This window comes from Coturnix japonica, chromosome 24, assembly GCF_054131305.1.
Source record: "Coturnix japonica strain WE chromosome 24, WE-NBRP24, whole genome shotgun sequence".
Classification (NCBI taxonomy): domain Eukaryota; kingdom Metazoa; phylum Chordata; class Aves; order Galliformes; family Phasianidae; genus Coturnix; species Coturnix japonica.
Window position 1 is genome coordinate 9,656,186 of NC_140686.1, and position 17,699 is coordinate 9,673,884.

Genomic DNA, 17,699 nt, shown 5'->3' on the forward strand with positions numbered 1-17,699 from the left:
GATAAGGGAAATGAACCAATAAATGCCCCTATAAGATGATAAGAGAAACGACCCTATATGATGAGTTGATAAGGGAAACACACCAATAAATGCCCCTATAAGATGAATTGATAAGAGAAGTGACCCTACAAGATGAATTGATAAGAGAAACAACCCTATAAGACGAGCTGATAAGGGAAACACACCAATAAATGCCCCTATGAGTTGGTAAGAGAAGTGGCCCTATAAGATGAGCTGATAAGGGAAACGACCCTATAAGATGAATTGATAAGGGAAACACACCAATAAATGCCCCTATAAGATAAAGTGATAAGAGAAGTGACCCTATACAATGAATTGATAAGAGAAACACACCGATAAATGCCCCTATAAGATGAGTTGGTAAGAGAAGTGACCCTACAAGATAAATTGATAAGAGAAACGATCCCATAAGACAAACCAATAAGGGAAAGACACCAATAGATGCCCCTATAAGATAAACTGAAAAGAGAAACGACCCTATATGATGAATTGATAGGGGAAATACACCAATAAATGCCCCTATAAGATAAAGTGATAAGAGAAGTGACCCTATAAGATAAATTGATAAGAGAAACGACCCTATAAGATGAATAGATAAGGGAAACGCACCGATAAATGCCCCTATAAGATAAATTGATAAGAGAAGTGACCCTATAAGACGAACCAATAGGGCAATGCTCTGAGAAGCCCCCCTATAAATAAATCGATCCGAGGAACCCCCCCCAGCCCCATAAGAGGAACAGATGCGGGATTTCCGTCCATCCACGCATTTCCGAAGCCGATCTTTCTACTCAACGACCCCAATAGGAAACCCCGCACGTCGCAGCGATCCCGCACCGCTCCATTGCGGGGGGGGGGGGGCGCTGCGTTGCCGGTTCGCGTTGCCCCCCCCCCGGGGGCCCCGTAGGCGCCCGTAGAGCGGAGATTGCAATGCGAGGAGCCGGGATTGGCTGCGGGGAATGACGCCCAACACAACAAAGGTGGAGTTGGGAGAAATTGCATTAAAAAAAAAAAAATAAAAAAAAATAGAAGAAGAAGAGAGAAAATTAAGAGAGAGAGAGACGGGGAATGGAGCGGGGCGGGGGTTGGGTAAAGGGGGGGGGGGGGCCGGGAAAAGAGGGGGGGGGCCGGGGGTGGGGGTTGAAGGGGGGGGGGGTGGGAGGCGGCCGCTCGCTGCCCCCCGCCCGCCGGGCTGAGCCCCGTATCCCGGCGGGGCCCGGCCCCAAACCCGGGGTGGGGCGGTGGTTCGGAGGGTTTTGGGTGTGGGGGGGGTGATCCCCGAGACCCCCCCTCCCCTCTTTCCCCCCCCCCCCCCTCTTTTCCCCCCCCCCATCCCCTCTTTTCTCCCCCCCCCCCCTATTTTCTCTCCCCTTTTCCCACCTCAAAGCCACCCCGGATTGTCGCACATGTAAGGAGGTGTTTTTTCCTTCCTCCCCCCACTCCTCCTCTCTCCTTCCTCCTCCTCCTCCTTTTTTTTTTCTCCCCCTCCCCCCCCCTCCCTCCTTTCCCCCCCCGCCCCCCCCCACCCCCCCCCCCTCTTTCTTTTCCCTTCCCTCCCTCCGCCACACTGTTGCAAAAGCAAAGAGAGCAATAAAAAATCCCCGCGAGCGGCCGCGGGGATCGCGGGGCGGCGGCGTCGGTCGCCGCTGGGGAGCGGCCGAGTCTGGCGGCGGACCCCGGCGCTCAGAGCCCGGCTGATTGGAAGAGAAACGCAGCGCCATGGAGGCGGGGGAAGCGCGATCTCTCTGCGGGGACTGGAGCGCGTCCACGCCCGGGGCCAGCGCTGCAGAGCTGGCCGCCGTTCAACCGGCGCTCCCCGCCCCGGCCCCGTCGAGCCCCGGCCCCGTCGAGCCGCGGCCCCAGGCCCGCAGGTACGTGGGAACGGGGCGGCGTTGAGCCCCGCGTCGAAACCCCGCAGCGAGAAGCGAAGCCCCCGCGCGGCGCCGGGTCGCTCCGAGCTCCGGGGCTGCGCTTTGTTCGGTCCCGGCCGCGTTCCGAGCTCGGTAAGCGCCGTCGTTCCGGGGCCGATTCGATCCGTTCACCGGCTCCGTTTCTTCGATCCTGTCGCTTTTCGGTTTATTTCAACCCTCCTCCGCTTCCATTTGCGCTCCGGATCTTTCTCCTTTTCCCCCTTTTTCTCCTTTTTCCCCCTTTTTCTCCTTTTCCCCCTTTTTCTCCTTTTTCCCCCTTTTTCTCCTTTTCCCCCTTTTTCTCCTTTTCCCCCTTTTTCTCCTTTTCCCCCTTTTTCTCCTTTTCCCCCTTTTTCTCTTTTTTTCCCCCTTTTTCTCCTTTTTCCCCCTTTTTTCTCTTTTTTTCCCCCTCTTTTCCCTCCGACCCCAAATCCCACCCGCTTCCCCCCCAACCTCACCCCGCTTCCCCCCGTGCTTTTTACCCCCTTATTCTTTATCCTCCTTCCTTCCATCTCCCCCCTCCAACCTTCCGACTCTCTTCCCCCCCCGATCAAACCACCCTCCGCTTTTCTTTTTCCGCTTATTTCTCCTTTTTCTCCCCCCCTTCGCCTCCAAACACAGTCGGGTTTGGGGTGTGGGGTTGAAGCAAAGGCTTTGGGGTGGTGTTGGTGTGGAATTGGGGGGGGTTGGGTGGGAGAGGAAGGGAAACAACTCGAAGCAAAGATGGAGCCGCTCGCGTGGGGCCCCCGCGGGCAGGAAGCGGCCGCCCGCTCCCCGCCGGGTCGGGCCGCGCTGCGGGGCTCCGCGCTGGGGCTCAACGCGGGGGGAGCGCACGGCTCGACGGCTGCGGCCTCGCCGAACCCCCCCCTCCTCCTTCCCTTCCCTTCCCGGCCCTTCCCTGCCTTCCCTCCGTTCTCCTCCTCCCCGCTCCCTCCCTCCTTCCCCGCTCGCCCTCCCTCCCTCCCGGCTCCGCAGCTGGATCCCGGGGGCAGGCTTCCAGCGCTGCGCTTGTTTTTCCCCAGCCCGGGTGAGTCGTGGAGCGGAGCGGAGCTGCCGGAGCTGCTGCCCGGGCGCGCCCCGCTCCCTCCGGCCCCATCCCCGACCCCCCCCCCCCCGCTTCATCCCGACGCCCCCCACCTCCATCCTCACCCCTCCGGTTCCTTTTCCCTTCTCTTTTTCTCCCTTGTTTTCCTCCCCACCCCCCTCTTCATTTCTCCATTATTTTTTCATTCCCCTTTTTATTATTTTTCTGCCTTTTTTTCCTCCTTTCCCCCCCCCCACCTTTCTTTTTTTCCTTCCCTCTCCTCACCCCCCCCCCACCCACCCCCCAAATTCCCCTTCTCCCCTTCCCCCCCCACCCCCCCACCCCTTTACCCGACCCCAGCCGCGGTCCCGCAGCCCCCCGCCGGGTGGGTGGGTGCTTTGCGAGGAGGGGTCTGCGGGGGGGGCACACACACACACAGAGCGGCGGCAGCAGGAGGAGGGGGTGGCGAGGAGGGAGGGGGGGGGGCCCCCAACCGCTCCCCGGGGGTCGGTGCGGGGAGGTCGCGCTGCCCTCCCGGCTCTTTGCAGCTGCCCGGCCGCCCCCACCGGGCATCCCCGCCCCCCCTCCCCCCTTCTCTCCTCCTCCTCCTCCCTTCTCCTTCTCCTTCCCCCCACGGCGGCTCCGGGGCTGTGGGGCTGCGGCTCTTCCCAACCTCCCCCCCCCCCCTTCCTCCCCTTCTTTCCCCCCCTCTCCTCCCTTTCCCCGCTCTCCTCCTCCTCCTCCCCCTCTCTGCAGCCGGAGCTCGGGAGGTGGGTTCGGCTCCGGCTTTAGAACCGCGGGGCGGGTGCGGAGCGGTGCGGGGCGCTGCGGGAGCGGCCATTGTGTGCGTGTGCAGCTCCGGGAAGGGGGGGGGAGGGAAGGGAAGGGAGGGAGAGGGAGCGGAGGTCGGTAACGGAGCGAGGAAAGGGGGAGAGAAGGAGAAGAAGGGAGAGAAGGGGGAGAGCAGCGCGGCCGCCCCATTGTCTGCGGGTGGGGGAGGCGGCGGGGGCGGGCGGAGGGGCCGCGGTCGGGAGGCGAAGGGAGGAGAGAGGAGGAGGAGGAGGAGGAGGAGGAGGAGGAGACGCGGGTCCGCCGCGGTCCCACCCGGTCCGGTCCGTGCTGCCGCCGGAGGAGGAGGAGGAGACGCGGCGCTGCCGGGGGCGCGCGGGGCATGTGCTGCTCCCCGCCCCCGCCCGGCCCCTTCCTCCCCCGCCTCCTCCTCCTCCTCCTCCCCCCGGGCACGGGATGCGCCCCCCCTCCCCCCTCCCCCTTTTCCCCCCCCCGCGGGGATCCCGGCGCGCCCCCGCCCGGGGATCCCTGTGCGCGCGCCCCGCCCCCCCCATCCCGCAGCGCCCTCCTCCCGCACGGCACCGCCCCCACCCCCCCCCGCCATCCCCCACCCCCCCCTCAGGGCTGGCCCTTATCACAGGAAGCACTGTGAGCACACCCACACTGTGCAGGGACCCCGCCCATAGAGACCCTCTGGTGGTGACCCCCCCCCCATTGAGATGCCCTTGTGGGGTGGGGTCCCGCCCTCAGGCCCCACTCGCCCTCTGTGTGAGGACATGGGGACCCCCCCCCTCAGGCCCTGCCCCCCACCACAGAGATCCCCTCATGGGGACCCTTCAGGCCTTGCCCCCCCCCCCCCCATAAAGAGCTCTGCATGGGGCCCCTACTCAGCTCCTGTCCCCACACACACACAAAGACCCCCTCATAGTAAAACCCCCTTCAGGCCTTCTGCCCCCCCCAACAAACATCCCTGCATAGAAACCCCCCCCTCAGGCCTTGTGCCCCCCCACAGGACTCCTATCTAGGGACCCCAATCAGGCCTTGTGTCCCCCACTTTCTATTGATCCACCCATGGGGTTTCTCCCCCCCCCCCCCCCCCATAGAGATCCCCCCCTCCATGAAGTCTCCCCTTGCAGCCCGCTCTGCTCCCCCCAGCCCCCCATTCTCTCAGACCCCTGCAGCCCCACTGACTAAACGCCCCCCCCACCTCATTCTCCCATTGGGGGGGGGGGTCATTCCCTATAGGGACCCCATGAGCTCTCCCCATCATTTCAGAGCGGGGTGGGGGTCACACTCTGTCTGCCCACCCCTCCCTTTTACAGCTCCATCCCTTCACTCCCCCACACTTTGGGGGCTTCTCTCTGAGCCCCCCCCCCACCTCAATATCACTCTCAGCCTATTCCCCCCCACCCACAGCATGGAGGAGGGGGGGGGGGTGACTTACACCCCCCAACCCTCACCCAGCTGTGGGTCATAGGCCTGACAGAGGGGGTCAGAGGAGCAGCCAGGAGGTTTATTGAGGGGGGGGTCGTGCTGTGCTCCCCTTTATCCCCCCCCCCCATTTTAATGCCCCCCCTTCTATCCCATAGAGCGCAGCGGCACTGAGCGACGGTAGCGCCCGGCGCCGGCGGGGACCGTGCTGGCATCAGGCAGGTGGAGGATGAACGGCGACAGCGAGTGCCCTGCAGACTTGGAAATGACAGCTCCCAAAAACCAAGGTGAGGGGCAACCCCCCCCCAACCCACCCCCCATAACCCCAATGTCCATGCAGTGTGTGTGTATGGAGGGGGGGGGGGTGGCAAATGGTCGCCCTATGGGGTTGTGTGGGGATGCTGTGGGGTGCCCTGTAGGGTGTAGGGGGGGATATAGGGGGTGGGCTGTGGGTTTTAGCCTCGTTTTTGGGTTGGCACAAAGAGCTCAGCGCCCGGCCTGCTGCTCTGTGCACATCTGGGCTGAATTAAGGGCTGTGTTGTTACCTGGGGCCTCCTTGAGCCTGCAGTGAGCTCAGAGCAGGGCTGGGGGCCATGGGGGTCCTGCCAGCACCTCTGCCATCCCCTAATACCACCCCCCCCCCCTTTCTGGGTCCCTCCTTTCTCGCTGTGGGTCAGCTGCCCCACGCGTGGCAGCGCAGCACGTGTCCATTGCTGGCTCTCGAGGTGGATTTAATGCCAGCAGGGCAGCGTTCCCAATATAGAGCAGCACAGCAGTGCCAGCAGAGCAGGGATAAATCCGGCATGGGGCGCAGGCGGCCCCATTCATCCTCATGGTAGGGGGCTGGGGGGGGGGGGGGTCCCAGGCAGGGAGGTGGCATTGAGGGTCCAGGACCCCCCCCCCATGTCATCCTTGGTGGGGGTCAGAGCGTAGTGCAGCACTGGGTGCATCACCCCACATTGATATACTGTGGGTTCTGTTGGTGCAGGAGCAATGCAGCCCTTATCTGATGGTGCACCAGGAGGAACGAGTCCCTCTGGTTTGCAGCTGCTGCATTTTCTAGCTCCAACCTGAAACAAATTGCTGGAGGGTGATGGGAAGTGCCCCCACGGTCCCTTTGGTCCCTATGGGTGGCACACAGTGGGTGCTGCAGGCCCTGCTGTGCCCCATAGCTCAGTGCTTTTTGTGCCATGCAGATCGCTGGTCGCAGGAGGACATGCTGACTCTGCTGGAGTGCATGAAGAACAACCTGCCTTCCAACGACGGGAGCAAGTTCAAGACCACCGAGTCCCACCTGGACTGGGAGAAAGTGGCTTTCAAGGACTTCTCGGGGGAGATGTGCAAGATGAAATGGATGGAGATCTCCAACGAGGTGAGTGTGTGGCTGCTGGTCCTGATGGCTGTGGGTACCTGTGAGCTATAGGGCAGGTTGGGGGCAGCGATGTGACCAAACCCCCCCCCCCAACCAACAGGTGAGGAAATTCCGGACCCTCACGGAGCTGATCATGGATGCTGAGGAGCACGTGAAGAATCCTTACAAGGGCAAAAAGCTCAAGGTAAGTGCAAAAGCACGGCAGTAAAACATGGGGCTTTTATCCCCCCATAGGGGACCCTGCCCTGGCTGGGTTGGGGCTGTCACTGTGCCAGTGTGTCCCGAGGCAGCTCAGCAGCCGACAGCGCTGGGCTCAGGCCAAGCTCAGGGTACATTTCATATGGCCGGACGTAGCACTGGGAGCCTGCAGCCAAGTTTAGCAGCAGGGGATGGGCCCTATTGGCCCTATTGGTCCTATTGGTCCTATTCCTGGCCTGCCAGGCTGGGGAGCTCGTGCTGTGCAGCCTGGGGAGCTGCTGCTGTATGTGGGTGGGGGACGTGGCCGCCTCCTGCCTCAGTTTCCCTCTGTGCCCGCTGTCCTGGAGCCTGACCCTAAATGTCCACTCCTGACCGGGCCACCCTTGTCCATAAAGCATCTCCTTCCCTGTCTGTGGGGCTGGGGTGTCCCTATGGCTCAGCACGGGGAGCTGAGGGCTGGACCCTGCAGTGCCCAGTGTTTGGGTGCTCAGTGTTTGGGTGCTCAGTATTTGGGTGCTCAGTGTTTGGGTGCTCAGTATTTGGGTGCTCAGTGTTTGGGTGCTCAGCTCTCACCCCTCTGCCCTCTCCCCAGAAACACCCCGACTTCCCCAAGAAGCCCCTGACTCCCTACTTCCGCTTCTTCATGGAGAAGCGAGCCAAATACGCCAAACTTCACCCCGAAATGAGCAACCTGGATCTCACCAAGATCCTGTCCAAGAAATACAAGGAGCTTCCCGAGAAGAAAAAGGTACATGAGGGGAAATGAACCGGGTCCTTGTGCCTCCCTGACCCCACTAAGGACTCCAGCTCTCCCAGTACAACCCAGCTCCTGCCTGGTTTAGGTGTCACCCTGGTGCTGGTTCAGCCCCGTCCGACCAGTCTGGCTCCCTTTGCTGCTTCCCAGCACTGTGGGCTGGGGGTGGAGGTTCTGTCTGTCCGTCCCTTGCAGTCAGTGCTGGGTGGTGGCTTTGCTGTGGGCTGGGATTAAGGACGCTCTCACGGTGCTGTGCTGGCACTGGGACAGTCACCTCGGGTCAGTTTGTCACCAGCAGCAAATGGCCTGGGTTCAAAGTCCTCCGTGTTGCTCACCCATAGGCACCTTGCCCCCATGGGATGGGGCAGCAGGTCGGGATGGGTTCCTGCTTCTTGGGTTGGAAACCCATATCTGGGAGCAGTTGTGGGGCCAGCCCAGCTTGCAGGGTCAGCGTGTCCTTCCCATGTGCTGACATCTCTCTCTGCCTCCAGCTGAAATACATCCAGGACTTCCAGAGAGAGAAGCAGGAGTTTGAGAGGAACCTGGCGAGGTTCAGGTGAGAGGCCGCCCTGTGTCCCTATAGAGGGAGCCCTGGGGGGTGCTGCGGGATGGGGGGGAGCTGCAATAAGGTGCCTGTGAGCAGCCCTGTGTCTGGGAGCCGCAGCTAAAGGACCAGCAATGCTCTGTGGGTTGGAAATGCCACTGCTAAACACTGAAGCCTCTGCCCTGCTCTATGCAGAGCTTCCCTCTGAGCTGGGGGTGCTGCAGCCCCACTGGGTCCTGGTGCTCCCCATCACAGAATCACAGAATGAGCCGGGTTGGAAGGGACCTCAAGGATCATGTAGTTCCAACCCCCCTGCCTGGCAGGGCCACCAAACATACACATTTACTAGATCAGGTTACCCAGGAGACCCCATAGATCCCCATAGAAACCCCATAGATCCCCACAGAGACCCCATAGAGACCCCATGGATCCCCATAGAGACCCCATAGACGCCATAGATCCCCATAGAGACCCCATAGATCAGGTTGCCCATGGCCCCGTCCAACCTGGCCTTGAACACCCCCAAGGACGGGGCATCCACAACCTCCCTGGGCAGCCTGTTCCAGGGCCTCACCACTCTCCTAGTGAAGAACTTTCCCCTTACATCCAACCTAAATCTTCCCTCTTTTAACTTAAAACCATTTCCCCTAGTCCTGCTATTATCAGCCCTTTCCAAGAGTTTACTCCCCTCCTGGCAGTAAGTTCCCTTCAGGTACTGAAAGGCTGCAATGAGGTCACCTCGCAACCTTCTCTTCTCCAGGCTGAACAAACCCAACTCCCTCAGCCTGTCCTCATAGGGGAGGTGCTCCAGCCCCCTGATCATCTTCCTGTCCCTCCTCTGGACCCTTTCCAAAATCTCCATATCTTTTTTGTACTGAGGGCTCCACACCTGGACACAGTACAACAGATGGGGCCTCACAAGAGCAGAGTAGAGAGGGACGATCACCTCCCTATCCCTGCTGACCACCCCTCTCCTGATGGAGCCCAGGATCCCATTTGCTTTCCGGGCTGCCAGAGCGCACTGCTGGCTCATGTTAAGTTTCTCATCTATCAGGACCCCTAGGTCTTTTTCAGCCGAGCTGCTCTCAAGGACAACTCCTCCCAGCCTGTACAGGTGCCTGGGGTTCTTCCGGCCCAAGTGCAAAACCTTGCACTTTGCCGTGTTGAACCTCATTAGGTTCACCCGAGCCCAGCTTTCCAGCCTGTCAAGGTCCCTCTGAATGGCATCTGTTCCCTCCACCGTATCGACTGCACCACTCAGCTTGGTGTCATCAGCAAACTTGCTGAGGGTGCACTCCATTCCCTCATCGATGTCATTAATAAAGATGTTAAAGAGCACCGGTCCCAAGACAGACCCTTGAGGGACGCCGCTCGTTACCGGCCTCCACCTGGACATAGAGCCATTGACCACCACCCTCTGTCTGCGGCCTTTCAACCAATTGCTTATCCATCTAGTTGTCCACCCATCAAATCCACCTCCCTCCAATTTGGAGATGAGGATGTGATGGGGGACCATGTCAAAGGCCTTGCTCAGGTCCAGGTAAATGACATCGGTCGCCTTCCCTTCATCGACCAAGGCCGTCACTCCATCATCACCTGCTGCTTGGAGTTGGTGCTCAGAGCTGCCACGTCCCCAGAGCTCTCTTAGAGCCCTTCTGCTCTTGTTGGGGATGCCATAATTCAATAGTTGGACTCTGTTGTCCTTATGGCTGCCAGTTGTTTATGGTTCTATAACACCATATAACTCAGTGGTGGCTCAGGCTGCAGTGAGGCTGCAATGGGGAGGGTTTGGGATGCTCACCTTGCACCATCAGCCTCCTTAATGCTGCCCCCTTCCCCCCTTCCCTGCTGGGTAAAGGGAAGATCACCCGGATCTCATCCAGAACGCCAAGAAACCCGACGTCCCCGAGAAACCCAAGACCCCCCAGCAGCTGTGGTACAACCACGAGAAGAAGATCTACCTGAAAGTTCGTCCAGATGTGAGTACGGTGGGTGGGGGGGAGTGAGTGTGTGTGAGTGTGAGTGCTGGGGGTGCCATACCCCGCTGCTGGGGGACAGGAGGGGGAACGAGAGAAGCACCATAAGGAAGGAATACAGGCTGCAGGAAGCCAGCAGGAGCTCCCAGCAGTGTGGATCGAGGTAAGGAGGGCTCTGCACACATAGGAGAGGCTCAGGGGGTTCAGCCTCCCCCCTGTTTTTACCTATAGGGCTGAGCACAGCCTTACACATCGGTCAGGGCAGCAGGTTCCCAGCACAGACATCCACCTCCGGCCATGGCCCGCACTCGCACGCACTCCATTCCCCAGCCATGAGCTCTGCTCGTGGCCCCCCCCGGCCCCTGCCGGGGTTCAGGGCATGCCCTGCTATCTATTTTTTTTGATCCTATTTTTTTATTGGGTTTTTACCCCTCTGCCCTCACCTCTGGCTTTGGGTTTTCAGGCCACCACGAAGGAGGTAAAAGAGTCGCTGAGCAAGCAGTGGTCTCGACTCTCCGATAAAAAGAGGCTGAAATGGATTCATAAGGCCCTGGAACAGCGGAAGGAGTACGAGGTAGGGAGCAGCCTCACCCCATCCTCTCCATACAGCCCCTGTCGTCACTGTCCCTGGTAGCCAAGTGGGGTTCAGCCAGGTTCTTTAGTGAGAGCCCTGCTTCCTCCAGTGCTGTATGGGGAAGTGCCCTGGGGAGCTGGTTAGGGCGATGAAGTGCCCTGGGGAGATGGATAGGGCGATGGTTGGCTTCTCGTTCCTCCTCCTCTGGTCCCCAGGCTGGCGGGGATGGCAGTGCTGTGCTGACCACTCTTCCCTCCTTATAGGAGATCATGCGTGACTACATGCAGAAGCACCCGGAGCTGAACCTCAGCGAGGAGGGCATCACCCGCTCCACGCTCACCAAGGCTGAGAGGCAGCTCAAGGATAAGTTCGATGGACGACCCACCAAACCGCCCCCGTGAGTGATGGAGGGGGGGTGTGTTGGGGGGTGGGATGTGTTGGGGGGTGGGGGGGCAGCAGGAGCTCTGAGCTCTGCCTGGCTTTGGGTGCTCACACATCAGCTGCTGGTGATGCTGTTAATGACAGGATGGCAGCGTGGTGGGGTTGGAATGGAGCTTAAAGCCCCCCCACTGCTATGGGCTGCTTGTCCTCGTCACATCAAACATCCCACGGCCCAGCTGTGGCATTGGGCACCATCAGGTCTCTATTATAGGCTCCTTTTGAGGAGCTGTAGAGCTCACAGATGGTCTCAGTGAGGTTTTTAAGGCCATGCTGCATGTTCTGGGTACAATGCAGCCACATCTGGCTCAGCTCTGCCCTTATACAGCCCAGAGGGGGCTGCAGACACCCCTCCAGTGCCATGATCCCTCATATACCATCACCCTGCATCCCTTGCAGGAACAGCTATTCCCTGTACTGCGCCGAGCTGATGGCCAGCATGAAAGACGTGCCCAGCACGGAGCGGATGGTGCTGTGCAGCCAGCAGTGGAAGCTGCTCTCCCAGAAGGAGAAGGACGCCTACCACAAAAAGTGTGACCAGGTGAGTGCTATGGGGTGGGGGGGGGGGTCCTTGGGCACCTCCCCTGTGCTCTGTTTGCTTGTATGGGGCAGCATGTGGTGCTTGCAGAGGTGGCAGCAATGGGGTGGGTGGGATCCCTGGGTCTAACCCCACATCTCCATTTCCCAACAGAAAAAGAAAGACTACGAGATCGAGCTGCTCCGCTTCCTGGAGGTGAGTGGCATCCCTGGGTGCAGCCATGTCCTATGCAATGCTGCCTTGGTGCTCCAGTGCAAGCATGGGGAAGGAAGCTGACACTGCAGGGGTTGGGGCCATGGGGAGGGGGAGCAATGAGTGCGGTGCTGTGGCCTCCTGCTTCCTTCCCTTAGCTACAGTGTGGGGCTGTGTGTGAGTGGGGAGCTGCACCAGGGCTCCCCCCAGCACCATGTTTGTCCCTGACGGATGTGACGTGGAGCCACACGTTGCTCTGCCCCGCAGAGCTTGGGCTGGGAGGAAGCAGATGAGACAGGGGGGAGGATGGAGCTGGGGAGGAGCTGTGCCCTTTGAAGGGGGTTTTGTGGGGTGTTGGGACCCCAGGGCGGGCGCTTGGCTGGATTCTGGCTCAGCACAGCTCCTGCTCTGCAGCCAGCTGAGAGCTTTGCTCCCTGCTCAGCAGCTGCATTGATGCCTTGTTAGTGTCAGGCCTGGAGCTCTCTAATCCTGTGTGTGTGTGTGTGCAGAGCCTGCCCGAGGAGGAGCAGCAGCGGGTGCTGGGAGAGGAGAAGATGTTGGGCAGCATCAGGAAAGGAGCGACGAGTCCTGCATCCAAAAAGTCCTCGCCAGAGACCGGCAAGGTGGGGAGGGCGGCAGGAGGAGGAGGGGGGGGCACTCAATGGGGATGTGAGATGGGGATGGTGGTGCTCACTGACCCGACATCTGTGTGTGCCCCCAGGCCAGCTCTGAGAAGCCCAAACGTCCCATCTCAGCCATGTTCATCTTCTCGGAGGAGAAGCGGAAGCAGCTGCAGGAGGAACGGCCGGAGCTGTCGGAGAGTGAGCTGACCCGGCTGCTGGCACGAATGTGGAACGACCTCTCGGAGAAGAAGAAGGTGGGCACCATCCCCAACCCATCAGCACAGCTCACACAGCACAGCTCCCATCCCTGCCCTGTGCTGGGGGCTCCACTTGTCCTTAGGGGGCAGCTGGGAGCATCCCAGCCGTACCCCCATCCCAGCCGTACCCATCCCAGCCGTACCCATCCCAGCCATACCCATCCAGCTGTACCCATCCCAGCCCCAGCTCAGAGGTTGGATGGTGGCAGGGACGGGCATCCAGCCCCTCCTGGTGCTCATTAGTGGGTTGGTGCCCATTCTCATCCCTCATCCGCCCCTTCCCAGGCCAAGTACAAGGCACGGGAGGCGGCCATGAAGGCACAGTCGGAGAAGAAGCACAGCTCTGATAAGGAGGAACGTGGGAAGCTGCCCGAGTCCCCCAAAACAGCCGAGGAGATCTGGCAGCAGAGCGTCATCGGGGACTACCTGGCACGTTTTAAGGTGGGGACAGGAGACAGGGGTTGGGGGGGTTGGGGGGAGGTGGATGGTGACAGAGCCTGAGTGAGACATGAGACGTGGGTCTGTGCTGCAGAACGACCGGGGGAAGGCACTGAAGGCCATGGAAGCCACTTGGAACAACATGGAGAAGAAAGAGAAGCTGATGTGGATCAAGAAGGCGGCGGAGGATCAGAAGCGATACGAGGTGCGTCCCTGCCCCATCCCCATAACAAACCCTGGTGCTGCCCGCATCCCCTGACCCCTCTGTCCTGCTGCTCAGAGGGAGCTGAGCGAGATGAGAGCCCCCCCCTGCTCCACCAACTCCGCCAAGAAGGTGAAGTTCCAGGGAGAGCCAAAGAAACCCCCCATGTGAGTAGAAACCCCCCATGTGAATAGAAACCCCCCATGTGAATAGAAACCCCCCATGTGAATAGAAACCCCCCATGTGAGTGCCTTGGTGGGGCATGGGGAGCATCCTTAGGGCTGTGCTGGGATGGTAAAGCTCTGCTTTGGGTACAAGGGGTGCATCCCCCCCCCCAGTCCAACACACCTAAGCTCAGCTCCGTGCCCCCCCCCCCCTGCAGGAACGGTTACCAGAAGTTCTCCCAGGAGCTGCTGTCTAATGGGGAGCTGAACCACCTCCCCCTAAAGGAGAGGATGGTGGAGATCGGCAGCCGCTGGCAGCGCATCTCGCAGGGCCAGAAGGACCATTATAAGAAGCTGGCGGAGGAGCAGCAGAAGCAGTACAAGGTGCACCTCGAGATCTGGCTCAAGGTGAGCACCAGGAGGAGCTGGTGTCCCCTGCTGCACCCCGAGCTGCCCATAGGGAGATAGGGGCTGTAGTGGCTTCATTAAGCCCTATGTCTGGGATGGGGTGCCACTGTGATCTGAGCATCCCTCTGTCTCTGCAGAGCCTGTCGCCCCAGGAGCGGGCTGCATACAAGGAACACATCTCCAACGTGAGTGTACCCGTGTGGGGTGAGGCTGGGGGGGGTCCTGAGCTGGGGGCTGGGGGTCCTGAGCTGGGTGGGAGCCCCTCCTGCAGCGCCACGTTTGGGGGCCCCGTGGGTTTGCCCAGCTGTGGGTTCATGCATCGCTGCTCAGTGCTGCTCCTCCTCCCCATACAGAAACGTAAGAACATGGGGAAGATCCGGGGCCCCAACGCCAAGATGAAGCCGACGATGCAGTCCAAGTCGGTGAGTCGAGTGTGGAGCCATCAATGGGGTGGGGGCACCATCAATGGGGTGGGGGCACCATTGGGTGGGAACCTCAGTGTGATGGGCAGAGCTGTGCCCCAAAACCCACTTGGGGTCGATGGGACCCCACTGTGATGGCACCAGGGGCCTTTTGGGGGCATTTGGGCACTGCCAGCCCAGTGGGGTGGGAGCATCTCCTGCTTTATGGCCAGAGGAAACCTATGGCTGGTGGGTGACCCCCCCACCCACCACCAACCCCCCCCTGCACCCCATAGGAGTCAGAGGACGACGATGACGACGAAGAGGACGAGGATGATGATGATGAAGATGAGGACGATGATGATGACAACGGGGACTCGTCAGAGGAGGGCGGCGACTCCTCAGAGTCCAGCAGTGAGGAGGAGAGCGAGGACGGCGACGAGGTGAGCTGGGGGGGGGGCACACATTGATAAGGGGGGGCCCATCATCGCTCAGCCCCATCCCCACCTCCAGGGGTGGGAAGGGGAGGGTGGGGAGCAACACAACCCTGATGAGGGGAGGGGTGTGTGTGTGTGTGTGTGCAGGAGGGGGGGCACAATGGGGACCCAACCAGCACGTCCCCGGGGGGGGCACGAGGAGCGGACCTCCTGCCGGACGTACTGAGTCTGGTCTCGGCTCCGTTTGCGCCAGTGTGAATGCCGTGTAAGTGAGCAGAGGCAAAGCTTTGCGCCGGTGCAACTGCAGTCACACTATGCTGGATGGCGCTGGGGTCAGAAACCGTGTCCGTGCCTCGTGCTCGCCCCCGGACAGGTGAGGTGCCCCCTCCCCTCCCCACAACCCGACCCCCCCCCCCTTTAATCCCCCCCTCACTCAGCTCAGCCCCGCGCCTCCTCCTTCCCCCAGCCAGAACAAGGGGGGAAACTGAGGCACGAGGGGGGTCAGCATAGAGCCAGGCAGGGTGCCCCCCCCTTCCTTCACGACCCCCAGATCCCATCACCGCGTGCTGGTGGCCCCCCCTTGGTTGGGTTGGGGGGTGGGCAGGGACCCCCATGGCACAGCAGGGAGGGCACACAGGGCAGGGGGAGGCAGCCAGCATTGCTATCACTGACCGCCCCCCCCTTATAACACCCCCCTCCCCCTGCAGAACGATGAGGACGATGAGGATGATGAGGATGAAGATGAAGATGACAACGACTCCGAGGGCAGCAGCAGCTCCTCCTCCTCCTCCGGGGACTCCTCCGACTCCGACTCCAACTGAGCTCTTAGTAACGCCCTGCAGTCTGATCGGTTTTGGCCCCGTTTTTCTTCGCCCCCCCCCCCATTTTTTCACCCATCCTTTGCCTCTCACCCCCCCCCACCCACAATGAACTGCAGGACCCCCCCAGGAGCGGGGCCAGAAGAGCCCCCCACATTGAGGGGAGGTGAAGCAGGGGGGGGGTGGGGATGATCCCCTCCCCCAGACCCCCCTCTTTGTGCTGTTGGGGGGGAGGGGGTGTTTTTTGGTCCTATTTTTGTTGGTTCGCCCCCATTTCCTCGTCGCCAGCTCCGGACTTTATACATAAAAGAGGAGAAGATACAAAAACAACAAACAACAACAACCCCCCCCCCATATTTCCACCCCCCCCCCCATTATTATTATATGTGGGTTTTTTTGTAAAAAAAACAACAAACACACAAAAAAATATTAAACCCCCCCCCCCACCTTTCAGCCCCCCCCCCCCAGGACATGAGCTGAGCTGCTCAGGACTCAGATACTCACCCCCCTCCTCTTTGGGGGGGGGGCTTTTGGGGGTTCCCCCTCCCCCTTGTACTTTGTACAGAAGCTGCACGGAGATCTCCGCATCCAGGCACTGAGTGCCACCGGCGCGACCCCCCCCCACCCCATCACAGGATTAATGGGGAATTAATGGGGGGGGGTCGATGGGAGGGAGGTGGGGAGGGAAGTGGGGGGGGGGGGACACACAGCAGGGGTAGGGAGGGGGCTGGGGGTGGAGCCGTGGCACACAGTGACCAACGTGGGGAGGAGGAGGATGAAGTTGGGGGGGGGGGGCGGCTGGGGGGGGGGCTCCTGTCTGTGTTGTTGGTGGTTGTTGTGCCGTTGTATTTTATTTGATTCTTTATTTTGGTTTTTTTTTTTTTTTTTTCCTTTTTATAAAACGACAAAGAGCCATCTTTTTTAGTTAGTTTCTTATCCCCCCCCCCCCCCCCCCCCACGTCTTTATTTCACCCCCCCCCAATATCTCCATTGAAGCTGCTCCTCTCCCTTCACCCTATGGGTCCCTCCCCCCCCCCTTTATACTGTATATATTGGGGCACTTGGGGTTTAGTTTTTTGAGGTGGGGGGGTCGTTTTGGGGGCCCGGGGTGGGTGTGTGGGGGATGGGGGGGGTCTGATGGCACCTGCCTGGTGCCCCCCCCCCTTTTTAAAGCAGATACGAGCACCAGCAATCCCACAGCACCCCCCCCGCTGCGCTCCCATCCCCCATTGAGCTGAGGGCCCCCCCAGACCCCATTATGTTAAAGGGGGGGGGGCACCACGAAGCATCCCCCCCCCCTTTTTCTGTCCTTGAAATGGAGCTGGGATGGGGACAGGAAGGGAGAAGGGGGGGTGAGAACGTGCCCCCCCCACCCCCCCATCATGGGTAGGTGATGCTGGGGGGGGCTGCCCTTCTGTGCTTTAATTCAGTGTTTTCTCTTGTTTTAACCTGAATCTCTGCACGGGGGGGGGTGGCCATATATAGGGGGGTATTGAGGCTGTAGTGGGGGGGCACATGGTGGGGGGAATACTGAGGTTATAGTGGGGGGTTGTAACACCCCCCCCCCCCCCTCCAGCCGGTTCTGCTGTTCTCAGCCCCCCCCCCACCTCCACTTACACCCTTTTAAAGCTTTTGGGGGTGTCCTGGATATAACAGAGCACCCCTTCAATGCTTGGGGGGGGGGGGGGGGGGCTGAAAAGCACTAATTAGGGGCAATCCCCCCCCCCAGCCCCCCCAGCAGCTCAGGGTGTGTGTGTGGGGGGGGGGGTCAACACACAGACAATCTGCGACCCCCCCCATCCTTATGTCCGTCCGTCTGTCTGTGCCCCCCCCCCTAAAACCACCCCTAAGGGTGAATCCAACCATGTTTTTCTTACAAACCCACCCCCCCCCTCCCAAAAGAAAACAGGAAAAAAAGGGGCAAAAAGAGCCGAATTTGGGGTGTTTTTTCCCGTTATTAATAATAATAATTAATAATAATAATAATTAATTCTTACAGCGCCGACAGTGAAGGGGGGGGGGGCGGGGGGGGGCAGTTTGCGCTGCGAGAGGAACATTGAAGCTCGGTGCTTTTTGGCACCGCTCGGGAAGGGCGTTTAAATGGGGGAGTGGGGGGGGAAAAGGGGGGGAAGGGAGTAAAGAACCCGCGAGGTAAAAAAGACGAGAGAAATCAGAAGAAAAAAGGAGCGA

General features: G+C 60.3%; 1 protein-coding gene across 16 annotated transcripts; it reads left to right on the forward strand.

Moving 5' to 3' along the window:
• The first annotated feature begins 1,590 nt into the window (after window positions 1-1,590).
• On the forward strand, window positions 1,591-16,426 carry UBTF (upstream binding transcription factor). Of its 16 annotated transcripts, none has more exons than XM_085523618.1 (22): window positions 1,591-2,024; window positions 5,334-5,462; window positions 6,372-6,547; window positions 6,648-6,731; window positions 7,338-7,493; window positions 7,991-8,055; window positions 9,902-10,022; window positions 10,483-10,593; window positions 10,857-10,990; window positions 11,431-11,572; window positions 11,723-11,764; window positions 12,271-12,384; window positions 12,483-12,638; window positions 12,927-13,082; window positions 13,174-13,284; window positions 13,360-13,448; window positions 13,664-13,853; window positions 13,991-14,038; window positions 14,207-14,275; window positions 14,551-14,697; window positions 14,945-15,064; window positions 15,399-16,426. In XM_085523618.1, the coding sequence occupies exons 2-22, from the start codon at window positions 5,405-5,407 to the stop codon at window positions 15,510-15,512; spliced, it is 2,403 nt and encodes an 800-aa protein (XP_085379744.1). In that variant the 5' UTR covers window positions 1,591-2,024; window positions 5,334-5,404; the 3' UTR covers window positions 15,513-16,426. The 16 variants fall into 16 exon arrangements, with proteins under 16 accessions (XP_085379744.1, XP_085379743.1, XP_085379753.1 ...); XM_085523617.1 differs by having other exon boundaries at window positions 1,591-1,892; XM_085523619.1 differs by lacking the exon at window positions 1,591-2,024 and adding an exon at window positions 2,818-2,958.
• The last annotated feature ends 1,273 nt before the right edge of the window (window positions 16,427-17,699 follow it).

What these genes read in the sequence shown, in the direction of transcription:
- UBTF (XM_085523618.1), top strand. Translation starts at nt 5,405, where the DNA reads ATGAACGGCGACAGCGAGTGCCCTGCAGACTTGGAAATGACAGCTCCC. An exon ending in ACCTGAAAGTTCGTCCAGAT is followed by an intron (nt 10,023 to 10,482) that starts GTGAGTACGGTG and finishes TTGGGTTTTCAG; the next exon opens with GCCACCACGAAGGAGGTAAA. An exon ending in AACAGCGGAAGGAGTACGAG is followed by an intron (nt 10,594 to 10,856) that starts GTAGGGAGCAGC and finishes CCCTCCTTATAG; the next exon opens with GAGATCATGCGTGACTACAT.